Raw genomic sequence first — 20,774 nt, forward strand, 5'->3', positions numbered from 1 at the left:
CTCATAGATATCCCGTACAATTAGGGTACGGCCACATTAGCGGCAAAAAACGCGCGCGTCATGCCGTGAGCGGCAAGTTGCCGCGCGGCAGCGCGATAAGATCTCCCGCGCTCTCCGAACACGCGAGCAACACCGCGAGCGCTCGTTTCATGCGAGAGACGACGATCGTCGATTGAAAACCCGGCGTGGACTGGCGGCGGTCCGGTTGTGATGGCTCCGTGACGTCACCCTCGTCGCTCTTGATTGGTTCTTCATCTCGCGGCACGCGGCATTTGCCGCAGAAATGGGTCTCGAACCCATTTCGCGCGGCACGCCGCAAGACCCCCGATTCCTGCGGCTTTTGCCGCTAGCGTGGCCATAAGTCCAAGGGCGATAACGCAGTCGCCGCGCGCCGTATACTGTATGTGCGAGTGAAAACGTGCGAGGGGAGCCGACGACCGCATCTAAATCTCGCGCGCGCAAGAAAAGCAGGGAGGAAGCGCGCCTTGTTCCGTTGCGCTCGAGGCACCGGCGAGGGAGCGAGGGGGGAGGGATAGCGGGGCGGCGTTGTGCTGTACTCTGGCATCAACTGCATACTTCGCGGCGGCGCGCGGTCGCGCAGGCCGTATCACAGAACACCCATACATGGTCGTATCTTGAAAGCGATCGGCGGTTCGTAGCTTTGTGCGTGCTGTGTGTTCTCGGCGCTCAGTTTGCGTTGAAGCGATAGACAACCGCACGAAGGTCACTTCGCTCGCTTCTCCAGCGGCGCTTCCACACGCTGCCAGCGTTTGACAGTGCGCGTCCGCGCTCGTCGAGTCTGATGTGCCACAGCGTGTACCAGCGCATCGGCAACATCAGCTGGAAAAGGAGAGAGTGCCGGCTTGGCGGGCTAGGCGAGCTGCAGCAAGCGGCAGGATCAGATTTGAATGAAGGGAGGCGGAAAGGTCACGCCCGCGGCGGCAAGATCTCCGGGTCGAGGGATGCAGGGCTGCCTCGCACACCCACGCACGCACACGTGCGCTCGCTTCGCATTCGGTTGTGGCGGAGAAGGTGCTTCCAGTTGCTGCTCGCGCAAAAATGACAAAATTTGGGGCGAAATCTCAAGGTGGTCGGAGGGGGAAATTCGTTATATCGAGGGGGTCTCCCGCTGACACTTCGTTACGTAGAGGTCTCAAATACATGTGCTTCTATGGAGTAACGGCGGGGAATAGAAAAACTTCGGTATATCCAGGAATTCTTTATATGGAGGTTCGTTATAAGCAGGTTTAACTGTATTTTGATGGGTTTGACATTCACATGCCCCTCTGGTGTCTTGTACCCTCCACCAATGACACCGTTACAAACACACTTCATCAAGTGTGGAAAGTCTGATATAAAAAAAAGACGCCTGTCATCTCCACATGATGGCCTAATAACTTTTGCTGTTGCCGAAATGCCGAACTTCCGCCACAATGCACGATTCCAGGTGGCCCCATCACAGGTAATGTAATCGAGCCTTAGTTCAGCATTCTCTGCTAGCAGCACAGCTTCCAAGACCATCTTTGAAAGCAAGGGTGCTTTAACATTGCCTCTCGAGGCAAATACACCAAGAATTTGGGGCCATGGTCACAGGTAACAGACTTGTCAGCCTCAGTTGTGATCGGTCCAAGATCAACGAAGCCGTCAGTTTTACCTGTGCCACCTACGACAGCAAAGTTTTCAGCCAACCTCATCTCATCTATTATTATGCCACCATGACGTTCGAGCTCAGACATGTTCTGGGTCTTTTTTGCTATGCCAGAGAGGACAGCAGCATTAAATCCAAACGTGCTTTCGTACTGCCTCGTGTACTTTCTGAGACAAGTGCGGCTAGGAAGCACAAGTATCTTTTCCCTCTGCACGTGCTCATAAAGGCAAGTGCGGAGGGCAGACATACACAGAATACAAACAGCGATTCCATTTCTTCATGTGCATAATAATGCACTCTAAGAGCCACTCATGGTTGTACCGCATCCCTTTCGGTGACTTGCAGCTTGCAGCTTCAAAGCACTGCATGATTGCTACCTTCTGTTTGGGTGGGAGCTTGTCGATCTTCTTCTTAAGTGCACTTTCTTCAATCGCGTGATTTGCCTGTTTTTGCTGCGTGAGAGCCTCGTCCAAGTTTTTCACTTTGGCTCTTAGGCGACGCACCGTTGCTTGGGTCCTTGCCTTTAGCTTCCTGGCGTAATTTTCCTTACGCTTTAGCTGCCTAGCTCGACACCTCTGGTTGGGCAGTAGCCTTCCGAGGTACTTGCAGGCAATGCAGCACTTCTCAGGGCTGCTTACAACCCCCTTGCACTTTGTGTGGTAGAGGCTTTCATTCCACCTTGTCATGTTGGAGCTGCACGCAAGAGGGAACTTCACCGACCGCTCTGCACCAGAACAGAGCTGCATGCTGTCAACAGCCTGTAGGAGGCATGCAGGATCGCAGTGCTCATCAAGTGAGAGCTCAACACCACGTACAAACACTTGGTGTTCGATCATGCTGTCCCCGCCACGAAACAGCACAAGCTTTAAGGCATGAAGCAAGCTCATGTTTGGCCCCGATAGGCAGACGCTATATGCAACGAAAAGGGGACTTTCAGAAAAAACATGCTTACCCCACTGATTGGACGGCACGATCACATTTTGGTAATCCACAGAGTTGGCGGCAAGCATGGGTGCTTCATCCGACGTGTTGGGTGAGGCCACGTCGATTCGCAATTTTTTCTGTGGAGGTGCAAACTGTGGATCCAACCTTTCTTTCGGATTCATTTTCTTGGGCACTGGCTTGGAGAGGTACTTGGGAACGTTCGGAAAGATCGTCGGTATCGCATCTGGCTGTAAAATGGCCTGCTCCTTTCCAGGTGCACAAGCTCACCATTGATGTGTTCAAAGTGACGCGACACAAACTGCGGATTGAAATGCAGTTCGCACACAGCGGCATTTCGTTCGAGTGGCTTGTCAGCTCGAGGTATGTTGCGCTGCCACTTCCGGTACGTCTCCTCATCTTTCGGTACCTCGAAGAGTGACAACTTCTTTGTGCACGATTTGTAACCAGTCGTGCAGTTTCGTGCGGTGCTGAGCACTTGTCAGCACCGCACGAAACATAACTTCACACGAGAATTTCCAACAAAAAGCGGGAGAAACTCGCAGACCTACCGTATTTATTCGAATCTAGGCCGATAGTTTTTTTTCAAATAATCACATACGAAACTCTAGGGTCGGCTTAGATTCGAGGATTTAAAAAAACGCGCCAGTTTTTAACTGAAACTGATAAATATGGTGCATAGTTAGCGCCATCTAGAAAAGTCAGTACCGCAGCCGCTACTAGCCGCGCCAGTAGCCAGCTGAAGTACACGAGCGACGTCGCCATTTTGACCTGCGTCGTATCGGTAGTATCGGTATGGTGCAGCATCGGCGCGCGGTGTGGCGTTATCGTAATGGCACCAAATGGGCGATGCCACTATAGTGCTGCTTTCTAAACGAATACTGTATTTACTCGAATCTAACGCGCACTTTCAACCCGACCCTAATTCTGCGTCGGCATTTCAAAATGGCCGCCTCGCACGCGCGTCGTGCCTAGCTACCGTAGCATGCGGAAGCTTCCTCCGTGTGCTGCAGTACACGTGCTTAGGCAATAGTCTACCGTCTGTCTTCACGTTCTCAGCGTCTGCTCTATCTATCAGCATGAAGTACCGAGTTCATCATGATGCCGCATTTAAAAGGAAAGTGATCATCTGTGCGGAGACGGACGGAAATCGGGCCGCATCACGGGCGTTCGGAGAATCCGAAACTTGCGAGCGGGACGCGCAAACAGAAGGAGAGGATTTTCGCCAGCAAAGCAATGCGGAACGGTTTCAGTGGACCGAAACAGGATGTAATCTGCGACGATCCACTCCGGCGATACGATCAGGCTTGGCCCTATCTTGAAAGCAATCTGCGACTGGTAAAGTCCGCCACGCGCCGTGTTTTCGCCGCGTTGAAGTGAGAGGCATGCTAGCACGAAGGCGCGCTTCGTCTCCAGCGTTTTGACAGTTCGTTTCCGCAGTCAACGAGCGAGGTGTGTTCATGTTTGCTTGAGCGCGCGTGACACCGTGCTTGTTAATAGCGGTCTACTAATTTGCTACCGCATTCGATGCATCGCCTTTCGGGCGAAACTGCGACTTTTTTTATTCATCACAACATCAGTGCATCGGGAGGAAATCTATTTTTCCAAATTTTTCCTCACGGAAAACAGGTGCGCGTTACAATCGAGGAAGCATGAGAATCGAGTAAATACGGTAGTTGAGCTAGCCGTAGAGGCATCGTCAAACGTTCAAACCGGGCGGAACTTCGGCATCGGTCTTTCGTTGGAGGGATGGTTTTTGCGTGCGCCGCAACGTGCGCTCCTTCCAAAAATGCAGCATCTCTAATGCGCTGGATGGTACTGAATATAGCGCACTGTTTGAAGATGTCAGCAGTAAAGAAGATAGCGACGAGGCTAGCAGCGATGGTGACATAGAATGAGCTCGGCATGTTCAAATTTAATAAATGCTGTTTCATTTTGCGAATGCTGTCCTTGCTTTTTCGTTCGGCCTACATTCGAGGTAAGTTTTTTTTTTTTTTTTCGGACTTCGAACTTTTGGGGGGTCGGCTTAGAATCGGAGTCGGCCTAGATTCGAGTAAATACAGTATTCGTATCGGGCGCTCAGTTTCACATATAAAAGAGTGCGAACGGCCCCGGCGGATGCATCACAAGGCTGGCGGCGGCGGTTGCCATAGGAGCAGCCGGGCGGTAATCACACTTTCCCTATTCTAGCCACTGTAGTTCGGTGCTGGGACGAGCCGAGTTTCGGGAAAGTTAAACTATCTCTGAAAGTGATCGCCCGAAAATGAAGTAATCTTCCATTCCCTGAAGCTCGTTTGAGATTAAGCACTTCTTAAAAGCCGTACAATCATTACATTTCGTGGTAAGGGGCAGTACCACACCCTACAAGGTCCACAGATAGTCTTTTCAACCAACCTAGAAATTGGAATGCTTCTGTTGGTCATCTGCGAATCGTGGACTTGTTGATGTTGAGTGGGAAAGTCGCGGTGGAGTTTGCCAGGTTCTTGGCCATCAAAATTTCTTGACTCGGGCGTCGTTCTGAATGCGCTGTGATGCCATAACATCGTGAATGAACCGAGTCGAAGCGTGAAAGTCCATAGGGTTCTGCAGCACCGTAACCGAAACACCAGTCATAAGCACAGCGAAAATGTCATCGATGGCAACAAAAAACAAGTTTGGCTTCGGTCGACTTGTCTATAGATTGGAACGAGACATAAAAGGTACACATTGCTAAAACATAATGCTAAAAACCGTGGGATTTAAAATTATTCTTTTAAAATGGTCAGTTTTGCCGTTAGTCGAATGTAACGCTGGGGTCAAGTTCAAGAAATGAAAATCACGAAAAAAACTCGTGTTACAATTGAGTAAATATACTTTTTACAGGCCGCAGAGTTTTCTGCTCTTCTAAAATGGTGTGTGCAAACAAGGTCATAGGCAAGGGACAGACAGGACAGGCTCCTTTATAAAAAAACAGTGGCGTCGCAACATTCCATGTAGAATTTCTCTTGACAAGTTCATCCCTTCGGTCGGATCTTTTATCTAAATTGTGCTTTTGTCACTTAAGGGACGACGACACTTTGCAGACAATTTTTATTTTAGGGAATAAAACTAAGAAGACCAGTTGAATCCTATTGATGCGTTTAGAGTGTTGAAAAATATTTTGTAATCTTTTAATTAAGTTTTTTCTTTGAAAAGTATGAAATTTCCCTCTCATGCAAGCATTCATATGTTTAAAACGATTCCTTTATCCCATAATGGTTTGGAGTTTATGTAGGACCTCCTATGAGCTGTGCAATGAACTAGAGTGGAAAAGTATGTGATGCGTGGTTAGGGAATTATCCATCAAAGACTAAAGACACGCAGGAAAACTATGTTTTTGCAAGCTTATTTCTGAGAAAACTGGCCATATTGTAAAATATGAGTGGAATTCAATAATCCTAGTTCATTGCATGGCTTTGGTATGTAACAAAACAGCCTGCAATGTTTCAAGGAGAAAATCTTGATCGTGTAAAAGTTCATCAATGATGGCGTAGCACAAAAATGAAGAAATTTGCATTTCAAGAAACACAAGAATAAAGATTATATGTTCTAATATACACGAAAGCAGTGCCAGAGGACTAATGGGCTCCATATTTGTCGCAAGGCTGTCTTCAAGTATAGTACTATACTCATGTTTTCCCATTTGATCAGCTCCCCCCCTTTTTTTTTTCTGATTTGCTGTGCTCTATGAGATACAAGGTGCCTTTTTGAGAAGTGGGGGTCCATCACATGGCATACTTTAAATGGGGCAGGTTCAATTTTAATTTGCAGCAAGACATCTAAAGTTGCATGCTTTCCGCTGTTAATGTTGCAGACGGCATAAGAGAGGCCAAACTTAAGGATGGGCAGGCTCACATACACATTTTTTGCAACCGTTTGCCAATGATGACGAGTCTGATTCTGATTGGCGTTCCCTTGATACAGGCTGGCGACAAATAGTAACCTAGCCTGCTTGATCTAATCGGGTTTTACTACATCTATCACAATCTAGCATTTTGCCTTTCTTTCTTGAACTTTTCTTTCATCTTCTATCTGTATATTGCAGTTACCTTTTCCTGTAACAGCTCCAGTATGTCAACCTCTTCATTTTTTCCCCACCGATACCCTTGGTCATCTTGACTGCTGACCAGTAAATGCTTCTACCCACTGTGAAACCCAGCACTTCTGGAACATGGATGTTTCCTACGGCTATTGCCACATCAGGCCTTTGTAAAGCATTCCCTTATGTGAGCTTTCAGCAAAGTATTAGCAAAGTATTGGAATATATTACGTTTTTCTCAACGTATAATTGATGTGAGCAACAAATAATACTTAGCTTCCATATAAATATTCTAAAAAATAAAGGAATTAAGAAATTTAGGACCCATTCTACTATGTGAAGGTGGATAACCAGCAAAGCTGTAGCACATCACAGAGGGTTAGGTAAGGGTACACATATTTAATTTCATCATTTGGTAATGGTAGTGACGATAGCTTAGTGATTACTGTGATACACATGAATTGGTTCGGTTACAACCTTAGACAGAATCTTGGCAAAAGTTAAATCTATACACGACTGTTGTTGAGTGACTTGGGGTGCGATCTTGTACGCGTTCCAAAATAGAACGGGGGCGGTCCGTTCCATCGAGCCACACACGATTGGTCAATTTGATCGTCGCGGTTCAAATTGACCAATCGTGTGCGGCTCGATGGAACGGACCGCCTCCGTTCCATTTCGGAACGCGTACAAGATCGCGCCCTTGTATTGGTGGGGCACTTCAGACCAAACTCTTCTAGCACAAACTGAGTGAACCATTTCTTGTCTAGTTTTGAAATGTCCACGCTGAAGTCCCCAACGATCGCAGGGGTAGTGTCATCACGGCTAACCCATGCAAAGCGTGGGGTCACGAACTTCTTGATATCACACTTGGGTGTGTCTGGAGATAGATACATAGTGGATATCACAATGTCGTCTTTCATTTGTATGGCATAGACAACCCCAAGGTCGGTGTCATTGTCCTCTTGCAAGTCAAGGGTGTATGGTAGTATGTACATATATTTTGTCATTTGCGTATATGGCATCGCCACCTGCTCGTGAGTCCATGTGCTGTTCACAAACGATTCCATTATACCCATTGACGTGAAACTATGCATCTTGATTTATCTATTTTAGTTATTTTATTATTATTATTATTATTATTATTATTATTATTATTATTATTATTATTAGGGGCAGAGTGCTTAAAACCTGCTTTACCTCCACTGCTGATTGGCCCAGTATTGCACTACCTCCGGGATTGGCCCACATTTTTGCCCAAGTACACAACAAATGCATTGGGAGGTAGATGCTGTAACAGTGACACTGAAGTCCTTCAGTTTCTGTTTCACCAAGCACAGTGTATGCTACAAATTAACCTGTAACTTCCTGTAACCTGTAACTAGCCGCAAAAGTTCACAGCCACGCTAGTTCTGGCAGCAAATAAAAGCCGCGTTGGCATCCTGCAATTTTGCCATCATCTTCATTCGTGTGTCAGATGTTGCCAATCCATTCTAATCGCCGAGACGCAAGAAGGTGCGGGCTGGCTTAGAGCAGCCCACTCTCGAAGCAGAAAAGCCCACTTGCGAACCTATGTCATTTTCTATTGTTTTCTAGCACGCGATCATGCTTTATAATCCGCTTGTGTCTGCCTCAGTGTTCGTGTAGCACTGACTTATACCGCTATTCAGGTGTTCTCGTGCACAGTGCGCAAAATCGTGCACTACACGAAACGAGATGTACGCAACAACTCGCATACTGATACGGTTAGCCAAAGTGCGCTCCGCAGCAAAAAAAGCGAGAAAAAAAAAGGCGGGGCCTGTGACGTATGCGTTACACTATCCTCCAGCTCTGGTATGGGAGAACGCAGGGAAGGAATTTCACTTACAGAGGGGCGAGTGGAGAGAGAGTGTGTATGTTGGCGGTGATGCTCGCTTCCTGAAATCATGGGTTTGCGGCACTGAAATGTTTCTATCTCAGCTATTAATGATCCAATTTGAAAAATTATTGTGATAGAGCGGAGCTAGAGGGCACATAACAATTTCCAGCGTATGACCAAAATTTGCTATGTGGCCTGGTGAGGGGCCCTTTAAATATAGTTGTTACATTGAGGTTTAACTTTAGTAGTCTGAAAGCTCATGAAAGCCAGATGAACGAGTGATGTGTGTCGCCGTTTTGTCTGCCTCTCGTTTAATTCGACCCGCCAGACAATTCTATCAATTTCATTGGTCTCCTAGGTCGAATTAACGGAAGTCCACTGTACGTTATGTTTCTAGGGCCCAAAGATAGTGCCGTGAAGCTGAATTATTGTTTGGCAACTTATGTAGGCAGACCTATTAAAGCATTACTAGAATGCCTGTGCACTGAGGTTTCCATGCAAGATAAAAATGTTGATGCAGTCAAAAATACTCTGGGCGTGTCACCTGTGGAGCCTGACGGGGTTTCTTATGTAGGTCTTGAACTGCAAATAAGTCATATCTAAGCCTATCGGCAACAATTGTTTCCTGTGTAAGCCGGTGCCTATAAACGTGACCGTATTTCTGTAGTACTAACGCATTCCGATGAGCTTATCATGATTGCTGATCTGCCCAATGCCTTGCAGTGGTTTGTGTCCATCCCTGCTTGTTTTTTTCTTGAGTGAATAAAGTTTCTTTCAATAAAGAAAAACATGATCAGCGCATCGACATGCAGCACACCGGTTCTCATGTACATGAGCTTCTCAATAAAATTCACGCTCGCGCTTCTTCGGTATCTCAATAAAGGCTTATAACTTTTCAGTCTTGCAAAAAATAAAGGCACAAAGCCACGCATCATTTGCAAGTGCGCATTGATGAAGTGCAATAAAGTTACCTCTGCCACTAGTTTGCAAATAAAGTGAATAAAGATTCGAAAAAGATGGCAAATAAAAGTGGTTAAAACACTTGCAAACGATCGTGCCATGTCTTAATGCAACTTCACACTGAACGCAAGCACACTGTTGTTTGGACGAGTTGTTGGTGCCAGGATGTGGTTGCCCCACCTGGGAAGGACTGGCTCGGGACGTTCGACGTGGCTGTGGATAGCGGAGATGCTCCACAATTGGCGCAGCGGAGTTTAGTTATTTTGTTTACCCTAAGGGGCTGACAGGCGTAGTGGTAGCTACTATTCCTTTTACACATAACTAGAATGTTCCATTGCTGTTCTTGCATGTTCTGCAAGAAGGGATTGACTAGCTAATCTATATACCGTGGCTCGCATGCAACTGCATTGTGGAAATGGGAGTGCGAGAGTTGTCATCTTCAGCAGTGAAATTTTTCATTTATTTTGTCTTAGCCCTTGAAGCTCTTCTGCTTTCATCATCATCTGGCCTTGGCTTGGATGCCTTCGGCCTGTTAGAGAGGCACAAGCAGTTTCCCAGATTAAAGCAAGGCTGTGACAGGTTGCTGGAAATTTTCATTCTTGGAAAGGAATTTTGAGGAAGTAGCTCAGCGCCTTGTTCTTCAGTGCAACTCACTTATGTTTTTTGAGTGTTATTTTTCGCACTTTGCCCATTCAGCCCTAGGCTTGCAGTAGTGTCCCAAGTATTTCTCCAGGATGTCAGCAGGGCCTCCACTTTCTGGTGCTATGGCTGTCTACTGCAGCAGCCAGCTACAGTGGTGGTTTTCTGAGAAATATCAGCTCATTCCCAACTTCACTTTCATTTGGTGGGCTCTGTACGGTTGCAACATTGAAGTTGCCATGTACCTGTTCTTCATGCTGGCCTGCAGAAAACCTGAGCAAGCCACAGGAACGTAGCTGTGCCCAAGTCCGTTGTGCACATGCACCGCTGTGTATGGGTTGGGAGGGGGGCATTGCCCTGTAGTCGGCGTTTGACTGCCTGTGCCCAACAGTCGGCAATCATTGCCTTTTAAATTCTGAACAACACTAGTGGGCTGTCGCCACTGTTCTCCCTGTGGTGGCGTATGTTTATTGCAAGGTGGTGGGTGACAAGTGCAGGGGGTGTGGGTGGAATAGAAAGTCGAACAAGATGTTGTTTCCCCTCTCCCCCGCGCCTGCAGCTTCTGCCCGACGGACACAAAATTCACCACTTGTTCCGATGACGGAACGGTGCGCGTCTGGGACTTCCTGCGCTGCTTTGAGGAGAAGATCCTCCGAGGTGAGCAGAGGCCTTTCCTCCTTTCATTCCCCTGGGACATGGTGTAACCATGGCCAATGTCCAAATTAGGTGCGAAAATTTGTCGTGCTCAAAACTGCCATTTTCCATCGGCACTGCTTTAAAACAAAATTTTGGCCTGTTGTGGGTTCATCCGGTTGTGTAATTTAATGCTTTGGGGCTGTTGGCCACATGCAAAAGCTACATGGGAAACCTTGGCGATTGGTCTGAAGGTGGCCAGTGCCAACAAGTGAAGTTGCTACGGTTTCATTCACTGTGCCAGTTACTTTCGGCAAGACTGTTCGGGATCGTGGAATGTGAATTCACTAAAATGATCCTTGAAGTGGCTAATTGGGACTTGTATAGTGCAATGGAAGCAGTAGTAGCTTTATTTGCTGTGGTTGGGTTACCTGCAAGCAAGCCTCCTACAGTAAGGATCAGCTCTATTATATGGAGTTCATGAAGTCTAGTTGTATTTAAGTGGTGGAGATATGCTTGTTTAATAGTGATTTGATTGCTTCAGTGTGATTACCAGAGTTCCCAGAAAAATTTTGCATAGGGTACTGCACCTATTAAAGAAGCATGATGCTGCATGTGTTCAGAGACACGTGTTTGAGCAACTATGAAACAAGACCAAGATCAAGTGAGTATTTTCCAGTATTTAGAGCTGCATGGTCGTAATTTTCATTGTGCCCGCGTTGCAGCCTGACCTATTCAAGGAGTTTAATTATAATTTGCAAAAGTACCCTACAGACAATACAGAAGCTATGGGTACATATGCAATGAATGTGGCTCTTGTGCCTTTTGCTTCTGTCCTGTCTATAGTGCATATCCACAAATTTAAATGTAAATTACGGACTCTCCAAATCCTCACCCTGGAATTTAAAAGGGTCTGCCAAGTGCTGCTGTAACAGTCTTATCCAGAATGAGGACAAAGGTGACCAAATTATTTGTTAAATAGAATTATTAATAAGCGTATGCAACAGTGTCGTGAATGTAAGTATATAAACTGCCAGTTGTACTGGCATATAGAACACAAGGCTTTACCTAGGGGTCGCTGTTGATTACTCGGAAGCTTCGAGCCTTTCTTGCAAGTCTTTTCAGTAGGGATGTTCAAATAGTGAAATTTTCTAATCGAATCGAATACTAATATTTGAGAAAAACAACCCTCAATTATAGAATATTTTCTCATTTCTAATGCAACATGAAGTTAGTGCAGCATCCATCTGATTAAAAAAAAAAATAAGGATTAGATACATTGACATATGCAATACAGTTCACAATTAATATAAAAATGATAACTGGATCCAGTTATCTATGCCATGGCAAAGACAGTAATGAAGCAAGAGAACAGTATGTCACCAGATGCGCATACAATATTGAATTTGCTGATGGAGAGAAGTGGGATACTACAGCATCCATAGCACATTGTTTAACCCTTTAAGTGCCAGCAATATATCCAAAAATGCATTCAGAAAATGATATTTTTTTGTTGTTTATTGCACATCTGGATAGCATACTTTTGCATATTCAAAATGTATATGACATGAGGGTAGTAAACTTAAAACTTGTATCTGAAAATACACAAATTTAGGCTCTGGCGGAAGGTTTCGTCCATCTAACTTCGTTCATTATCAAGCCGTTATCAGGACTGTCATCATAGTCGATGACATCAGAGTCACTGGATGTGGCATAGTACAGAAAGCAGTGTCATCACTGTCAGTGCTTTCATGCAGAAGCAAATCATCTTCAGAGCTCGATGACTCAATCAAATGAAAGGTGCACTTTCACGACAGTGGCACCAATACGTGACTGGCAGTCGCCATTTTTTAAATCTCTACAGGACAAACCTCGACTAACGGAGTCTGTAAGAGCCCCCCTTAGTGGCCCTAGAGGGGACTCGCCCGAACATCAAAATAGATTGGACCAGCCTGGCTCGTTACTGGCACTTGGAAAGAACGCCCAAACACGTGGACGAGACAGACTCATCCTTGGCACTAATTGCAAAAAGAAAATTCTACCCGATTAAGACTCGTTCATGGCACATAATGGGTTAAAAGGAATGCAAACATCGTGAGACTGTTCAAATAATAAATTGGAACAAATTTGTATATAGGCTGCCTAAAAGCCAGCCATTTTTATTGAATGACTAGCAGTTATTGAGCAGAAGTTATCTGCTTCCTGCATTCATTCGGGATCTGGTGTCCCTGCACAACAACCGCGGCTATCCTGCAGCAAAATCGTTCAGAGCAGTCTTCATGTCTATTCTGTCTCCCTCGAGACTTCAGTAAGCATTTTTATCACTGATATATTCAAAAGAAATTAATATTCAGATAGAACGGTGAATTCTCAAATCGAATATAATAAACTATTTTATTTGTATTCAAAATTTAGAATATTCGCACAGCCCTACTTTTAAGGCAAAAGCAGTTCAAGTGATAGGAATAAAAGAAGCGAGCACGTGATTGTTGAAGCACTTAATTTTGATCCAAAAGTTGCAGTGACTTCATGGACGGAAAGCATGAGATGGGTTAGCTAGGTTTATTACACTTGAGATTCATGGAGGGTTCACACTAGGCCTTTTTCTGCAATGAGCCTACAGGCAACGTTACTAGACTAGGTTAAGTTTTCAAGCTTCTGTGACTGTGTGGACCTGCCATTGATTCTCGTGACTCGTGGCGCTGATTTCGCTCTTTGCTCGGTCAGCACGGTGCGGACAGTGCAGCGAAGCACTGTTCGTTCAGCATTCCTGAAAGCCCACTGCCCATTCATCAGGCTATGGCCGTTGGTTAGGACCCACTTCTTTGAACATGCAGCAAAGTTTAAGGGAGAACAAGGTTTAAGCCAACATAAAGTAGGATTGAAAGTGAGCATCAGGTGACACGTGTATTATTTCACCTTTGTGCATTGGTTGCAGCATTTGGGAAGAAAACAAAAGCTTGGTTAGGGGTGATATTTAAGGTTACCACATTTGTGCTGCCCTGTCTCAATGGAACAGGGTACTCTGCTCCACCACTAGAGGGCACCTCTTTTGTGAGCGATAGCATATAGCAAGAGACAGAGTATTGGTAGAAAGAACGCAAGGAAGAGATTGATAGAACCGAAGTTATTACAGGCATAAGTAACCGTACAGTGTAGAAATAGAGGTTTTAATGAAGAAAGAAAAGATCAAGGAAAGATAGGCTAAATGCTAGACTGCAATAGATGTAAAACCTGATCAGATCTAGCAGGCTAGGTGACTCGTCACTGCCCGTTTCAAGGGGGGTGCCAATAAATATGTTACTTCTAATGTTTTTGTTGGCAAATATGATTGTGATTCTTCACATCATGTGCTTTTGTGATGGCACATTGATGCTGTCTTGCATAGGCCTTGGTAAGTTTTATGCACTGTTTGTGTGTTGTAGTGTGTGTGCAAGTACTGCATCATTCACTTCATCTGTGCATATCCACTCCATTGGCTCAGTTGTGAGGAGACTGGATACAAATTTTTGCTGCATTCTCAGCTCATCCATCAATGTTTCGTAGAAGGTCCCCAATGACGAAGACAAAGGCTGCTCAAAGCTTGCAGGCTGTTAAGCAGTGATTGCAAATGTTTTGCTAACTTGTCACACCTGCATTGGTTATCCCTATTAAAGGGCATCCACAGTATTCACCATTCTTTAAAGATGTTCTGCTATTCTTTAATGGCTCATGACTTATCTCCAAATGCTTGATCAAGGTGGTAGTTCGGGCTAGTTCATCTGTCATATGGAGAAACTGAGCAGCGTTAAATGGACAATGGCGGAAATACAAACGATAGTGTGTGTTATTGTTATGTCCGCCCTTGACTTTTCATTTTAGTACTCCAAATACTTGTTTTTAGCATTTGGTAGCTCTCTGCTGGCTGTGACAAGTGAGTTCAAAGAACAGTATTGCTTTTTTTTTTATCTTTCAACTGCTTGTCATGAATACAAGACAGCATCATTATCTCAAACCAAAACCACTTGAAGATAATGAATGCCAGTATTCTTGCAAACAGAAACTTCAAGATTAGCTCATTACTTGTACGAGCGATACCCCCTAGCGGCAGAGCCGCACACTACTTTCATTCGAAGCAAGTCGGCATGATTTTGATAATTTAGATCACCCTTGAAATGTGCCTGAAGCAGTATTGAAGCATTTCTTTGACCACAAGTATAATTTAGAAACAAATGTGCATTTCATTACATCAGTAGGTTCTGGCTTGCCAGAGGGGCTAAGCTTCCACATTTTTGCGTAACTGTTTTCCCAAACTGGGTACCTTGTTCATCACCGCTGATGTGTAATTTTCTCCGAGTAAAATTAGCCAAGATGAAGGTTCTTTCTGTTTCTGTCCTTTTGTTTCATAAAATGCTGGAAATGACCAATCAGAGTGCACCAGGTGTCAGCATCAGCGTCTCTTTTCCAGAAAAATGCTTTCAGCTGACCTCATACACAATTTCATCGTATTTTGTGGCTTGGAAGCATGCAGAAAGAAGCCTGTAGCAAAAGCAGCTCTGAGGAGTACCGACATTGCATTTTCAGCTTTTCATTTCTTACATTTAGTGAAGAACCTGTGCCTCGAAACCCCAGAAAATATACTGGCAAGCCTCGTAGTGCCCTGAATAATTTACTATTTTAGCTCTTTGTGAACCCGCCGTGGTTGCTCAGTGGCTATGGTGTTGGGCTGCTGAGCACGAGGTCGCGGGATCGAATCCCGGCCACGGCGGCCGCATTTCGATGGGGGCGAAATGCGAAAACACCCGTGTACTTTTAGGTGCACGTTAAAGAACCCCAGGTGGTCCAAATTTCCGGAGTCCCCCACTACGGCGTGCCTCATAATCAGAACTGGTTTTGGCATGTAAAACCCCATAATTTTTTTAGCTCTTTGTGAACCAGTTTTGATTTCATTTCACAGGAGTTGTGTGTTGTGACATCACAACATAGAAAGTGGTCACATGGGAGCAGGACACCTGCTCCAGCTCGCTCAGTGGTCTGTTAAGCTGCTACATCAGCCCGTGTGATAAGCAGCAGCATAGTGGACAAATGATTGAGAGGCAGCATGGTACACTTAGCATATATTTATGACTTTCCAAGGTGCACAGGCAGGAAGTTCATGTATCTGTAAGTACTGACAAGCAATTAACCTACCAACCTAATGCAATTGGAGCAGGGATCATTCAGAACAGCCTCACGTCATTCTTGCTACATATCTCTGAATATGAATGAAGCTGGCTAGTTTACTTTGAGCATTGTCACTTGCTTAGATGAAAGATTGTGGTTGGTGGCTACGCCGAGGAATGTAGTAACTGTAGTAATTGACTTATGATATCACAGCACTGTTAATGGTGATCAGATAACACCACATTGCCTTGTGAGTAAAAGCAGACGCAGCTCATTTCTTACTTGCCACTCGCAACCTGTGAAGACGTAAGTACTTTGAGATAGCTGGTTCTTGCTCTCAATTGTGGGCATGAGACTCTAAAAAGCCAATATGCATACGTTATCTGCATAAAGACCAATGCAGACAGTATTCGGTAACTCATCTGGAAGTCCAGTTGGTGTTGCATTGAAGAGCATAAAGCTGCGTTCCCCATCTTGAGGAACTCTCTTGGAGATGTGTGGTCTCACCATCAACAGTCATCATGAAAAACGTGCAGCCACAAAGATAACTTATGATGTATGCATACAGGTGACTGCCAGCACCTAGCTCTTCTAAAGCAACGAGGATTGCATTGCACAGAACATTGTACCATAGGCTCAAGCAATCTGCACCCAGCAAGCAGTATTGTTTCTGTTGCATAGAGGAAACCAGGTTGACTACACTGTCTACAGAGAACCTGCCTTCATTGAGCTATGCGGAGCCAGAAATGTTATCTTGTGAAAATTGAGTGAGAAACAAGGTATCATTATATCCGCAAGAGTTGTTAGACTAAAAAGGCATTAGAAATATTGACACTGGAGTGTGGCAGACGCAGGCAATCAGTCTTGCTATAACATCAATCTTGGGAAACTATGTACGCAACACTGAGCCACAGTTGATGAAATAGTGCTTTCCGGCCTTGCTAAAGTCAAAGTGAAAGCCAGGATTGCAAACCCACGTCTTATCTATAAAGGCATTCTTACTGATGGCTAGGGTCGTTTCCATGATGGTCCATGGAAGTCATGATGGAATTGGAAAGCAACGCCGTGACACCATGATGGCGTAGAGAATATAAATACAGTAGACGTCCGTTTTTTCGACTTCGGTTAAATTATTTGGGGGGGGGGGGGGGGGTGCAAACGTTCATTAGTTCGGTCCTCAAATTTACATTTGCCAGATGATTCGAACTTATCCAGTTCACACGTGCATGCCTGACCCATTTGGTGATGCCAACGACGACTCTTTTAGTGGTAGCGTCTGTCTCGGCGGAGCTTAGGAGACAGTGAGTGCATTGAATGCACGTCATCTCCCGTCAAAAATGCTTATTTTCGGCCCGCCCTAGAAAGATATTCCAGCAATAACGGTAGCTCTCACAATGTCTGATTACGATATTTACCCTGATTCTAACAGGTGTCTTTTGTTTTCCAAGGAAATTGGGCCGAAAATTGCCTTCGCAGATCTATCAGATACGAAACCAAAAATACCTTCGCGGCGTTTGTGCACTTTACCACCTAACATGGCTGTATTGCGGCGAAGCTGACTTTAGAAAACTGGCTGCCATTCTAAAAAATTTGGTGCGCATTAGATTTTTACTTTGGTTATTAAAGTAACTTCTACTTTTGACACATAGAAAGTTGGCACGCATTTGATTCGGAGGCATGTTAAATTTGACCAAATACTGCCAAATGAGTCAGAGGTGTTTTTTGGCATTTTTTTGGTATCTTGTTTAATTCAACTCACCAGATAATTCGATCAGTTTCGTTCATCTTGTCAGGGTCGGATTAAGGGAAGTTGACTGTAGTACCTTTAAATGTGTTGGCACTTGCTGCCACCCTGTTTCCCAGATAAAGCACCCGATATTCATCATCATGATGATTATCTACTCATCTCGTGGCTCGTGCAGCAATTGTGCAAAAAAATTAAAATAAATGGGAACAGAAAAGGAAGTGAAAAGGCAAAGTGCTGACTTTCAAGTAATTGAGTGATGAGGTGTGAGTGGAATTGAGTTCAAGTAGCTTTCTAGCATATGTACGAATTGATAGTATTTACTACGCATCTCCCTAAAAGAAGTAACAAGATGTTGACATTTTTTTCTTGTGATGTTCTCCTCTCATGCTGGCTGTAGCATAAATAGAAGCACCTGGTCTACATGACTCTTTCTGCAGTACCGTTGGCTGATCGCTCTAACTTTGCACAGATATACCATTTTGCATCAAGTTTTGTTTAATACCACATCTTTAGGCATTGCTTCCAGTTTCATCTTAATTAGCTTCTCAAATATTATAATCGGAGCAAAATTGACCATCAGAAATTTGTAGGCCTGTCATCATGAAAATTTCCAGATCCATCTTTCTGTTGCTCTTTACATCCTACATAAAAGTTTTTCTCAAGCCTGAAAGAAAGCCTGCAAAACACTTAAAAGTGCCGCGCGACTAGCCGCGTCGCACTTTTTGCGAGGTGAGCCATCGTTCCTACATTTATTTGGGAAGGCGAAGCAAAGATTGGAGCAGTGACCAGCCTGGCCAAGAGTGTGAGAGCATTCTACTCGTGACTCGAGCTCCACGAGATGCGCAGCGCTATGACTGAAGACGATGCGCAATGAAGAATGTGATGCTACATACGGCATTCATGTTGAGGGAGGTAAAACAGAAGTGCTTTTTTCAGGACATTAATTTCTGCAGTAGCTGTACGGATGTTGTGCACATCCTTTCTGTGCTCCGAGGAAACCATAGAGTTTCATACAATTACTAGAGGGAACTTTGGCACTAGTGTCTACGGCAGCTACTAGCAGGGCACTTCAGCCAGCAGCGGAATAATGGGGTAGTGTGCATGGATTTGCCTAAACTTCGTCCTTCTGACTTTAAATGGCTTGGCGACTTTGCAGAGTGAGCATTTTTGAGAAAGTATTGTATTATAAATAACTAAGTAAATGTTTATAAAATTGTTGGGCGACAGAATTTGAACACGGGACCTCTAGCACAGAAGCCCGATATTGAATCCATTATGGCATGGATGCATGGACAAGCGGAACCACTGTAATTAGCAGCAATTATGCATGCTTGCAGAGGCATATAACCCTCTGCATTTAAAAAAAAGGTATAAATTGCTTTGACATTCAAGCCAATTTAGGCCCAGATAAAGCGTAACAAACGACGCCACAAGAACGTGTGAAGACCCAAGCACGAAGACCACACAAATCCATGTACTACCCACCATTCCCATGGGGGCTGAACGATGGATGGATGCTATGAGCATCCTTTGAAACGGGGTGGTGGGTTGCGCCACCAAGCTCTCGGTATTATTTTGCCTAATGTCCTACCTAAAGGAACGATCGCAGCGCCAGAGTTCCCTCTGGTGACGATTGTAAGAAGCTCTATGGAGGGGACATTTCTTTGTAAGAAACGCGGCATCTGTTCCATCTCCACTGCAGGGCAGTGGCTTTTCTCGGCAATCTCCTGTCCCTCCTGTATTGCGTCCCATGCCTGCAAGCTTCCTAGTTTCACCAAATCGTCTGCTGTCCTTGGCTGCATTTTCCTTTACTTCTCTTACTCCAACAGGCCACTGATCATCTGCTTGACAAACCACGTGACCTGCCCAACTGTCAGACCAGTTTTCTTTCCTTTTGTCTAAACCACTTTCGTGAAGCACCCAGAGCTTATGATAGGAGCACCAGCGCTGTACAAAATTACCTGCTGACATTTAAGTTCTGAAGAAATCTTGAATAAAGGACTGCCGTGTACAGGAATCACTTTGGTTGGTTGGATGAAATAAGAGAGTCTTCATTTAACCATCCATAACAAATTATACGTGTCAAAAAAAAAAAGACAACTTGTGGTGATCCGAGGGTCCACTCGAGTGCAGTTCTGCTCTGCTCAGGTTGCTTCCAGAACACTCTAGAGATGCACATTGCGCTCGTCCTGCCCTAGGCACCTGGGGATTCCTAGAGATGCACATAGTTTTTTTTTACATTGCTCATTACACAGTAATTAAGTTTCTAGAAGAGGGCATTGTAATTGTACCTAATCATCGTCATACTACAGACTACCATGACACAACTCCATTTGGTGCCTTATATGAACCTCTGTATAAAAATCGATGAATGCAAGCAAATCTTTTTTCCTTGCCTAAATTGAATAGCCTTTGTGGCCTATTGGTAGCATGGTCACTTTTGAATCTGTTGCAATGGGTGCCTTTTACAACACTAGTTGTTTTTACTCGAGTACAAAAGCTACACTAGATCCCTTTCTCAAAACCTCTGACCCTCACAGTTAGGGCTGATTATGCTGCTACAAAGGTGTACACTCACGTTCGCCGTTCGTGAAACCTAACTAGGCAATGCCAACAGCAGCTCAAAAATAGCATTAGATGAACTGGCTCAGTGTGGCTTGGTGGGTGCCATCGAGATAAGCAGTCATAAGTCTGTCGATAGGCCTCCTGCTGACCTTTTCCCACTCTGCATTCTTGATATTTTCTCTCTTTCTCTCTCTCTTTGTGAGGGAATGGTGTCTGAGATTTGTTCTGAGACCAATGTGGTGGAGGTTGCTCTCCATGGGAGAGGCAGTGGCACCACATTTTTCATATTCTTGTGGAGTCCCTTACTGTTGTTTGTCCTACTCTGATTTAAGTAAATAACGAATGGCAGCACAGTTGCATGTGCACACATCTAAGGTTGAATTATGTGGGGGGTACTAGTTTTTGGATCACAATAAGTGTAAGCGTGGAGCTTAAAATTCCAATGGCACTGGCTGGAACTCTCCAATGTGTTATGAAGTGGAAGCACAGTGTACCATGTTTTCAGCTCTCAAATGTTTGCGCACATCTCATTGAACAAAACGCACTTTCCTATGATTGATTGGTTATGGATGATGGCTGCCATCCT

General features: G+C 44.9%; 1 protein-coding gene across 2 annotated transcripts in view; it reads left to right on the forward strand.

Annotated features, from left to right (window-relative positions):
* Positions 1-20,774, forward strand: part of LOC119445304 (pre-mRNA 3' end processing protein WDR33) — a 74,868-nt gene that overhangs the window by 26,419 nt on the left and 27,675 nt on the right. For both annotated transcript variants that reach the window (XM_049663198.1, XM_049663199.1), the window contains exon 7: positions 10,661-10,758. In XM_049663198.1, coding sequence (XP_049519155.1) covers positions 10,661-10,758 — 98 coding nt within the window. The remainder of the gene's footprint in view (positions 1-10,660; positions 10,759-20,774) is intronic.

The sequence above is a fragment of the Dermacentor silvarum genome, chromosome 3 (genome assembly GCF_013339745.2).
Source record: "Dermacentor silvarum isolate Dsil-2018 chromosome 3, BIME_Dsil_1.4, whole genome shotgun sequence".
In the NCBI taxonomy this organism is placed as follows: Eukaryota; Metazoa; Arthropoda; class Arachnida; order Ixodida; family Ixodidae; genus Dermacentor; species Dermacentor silvarum.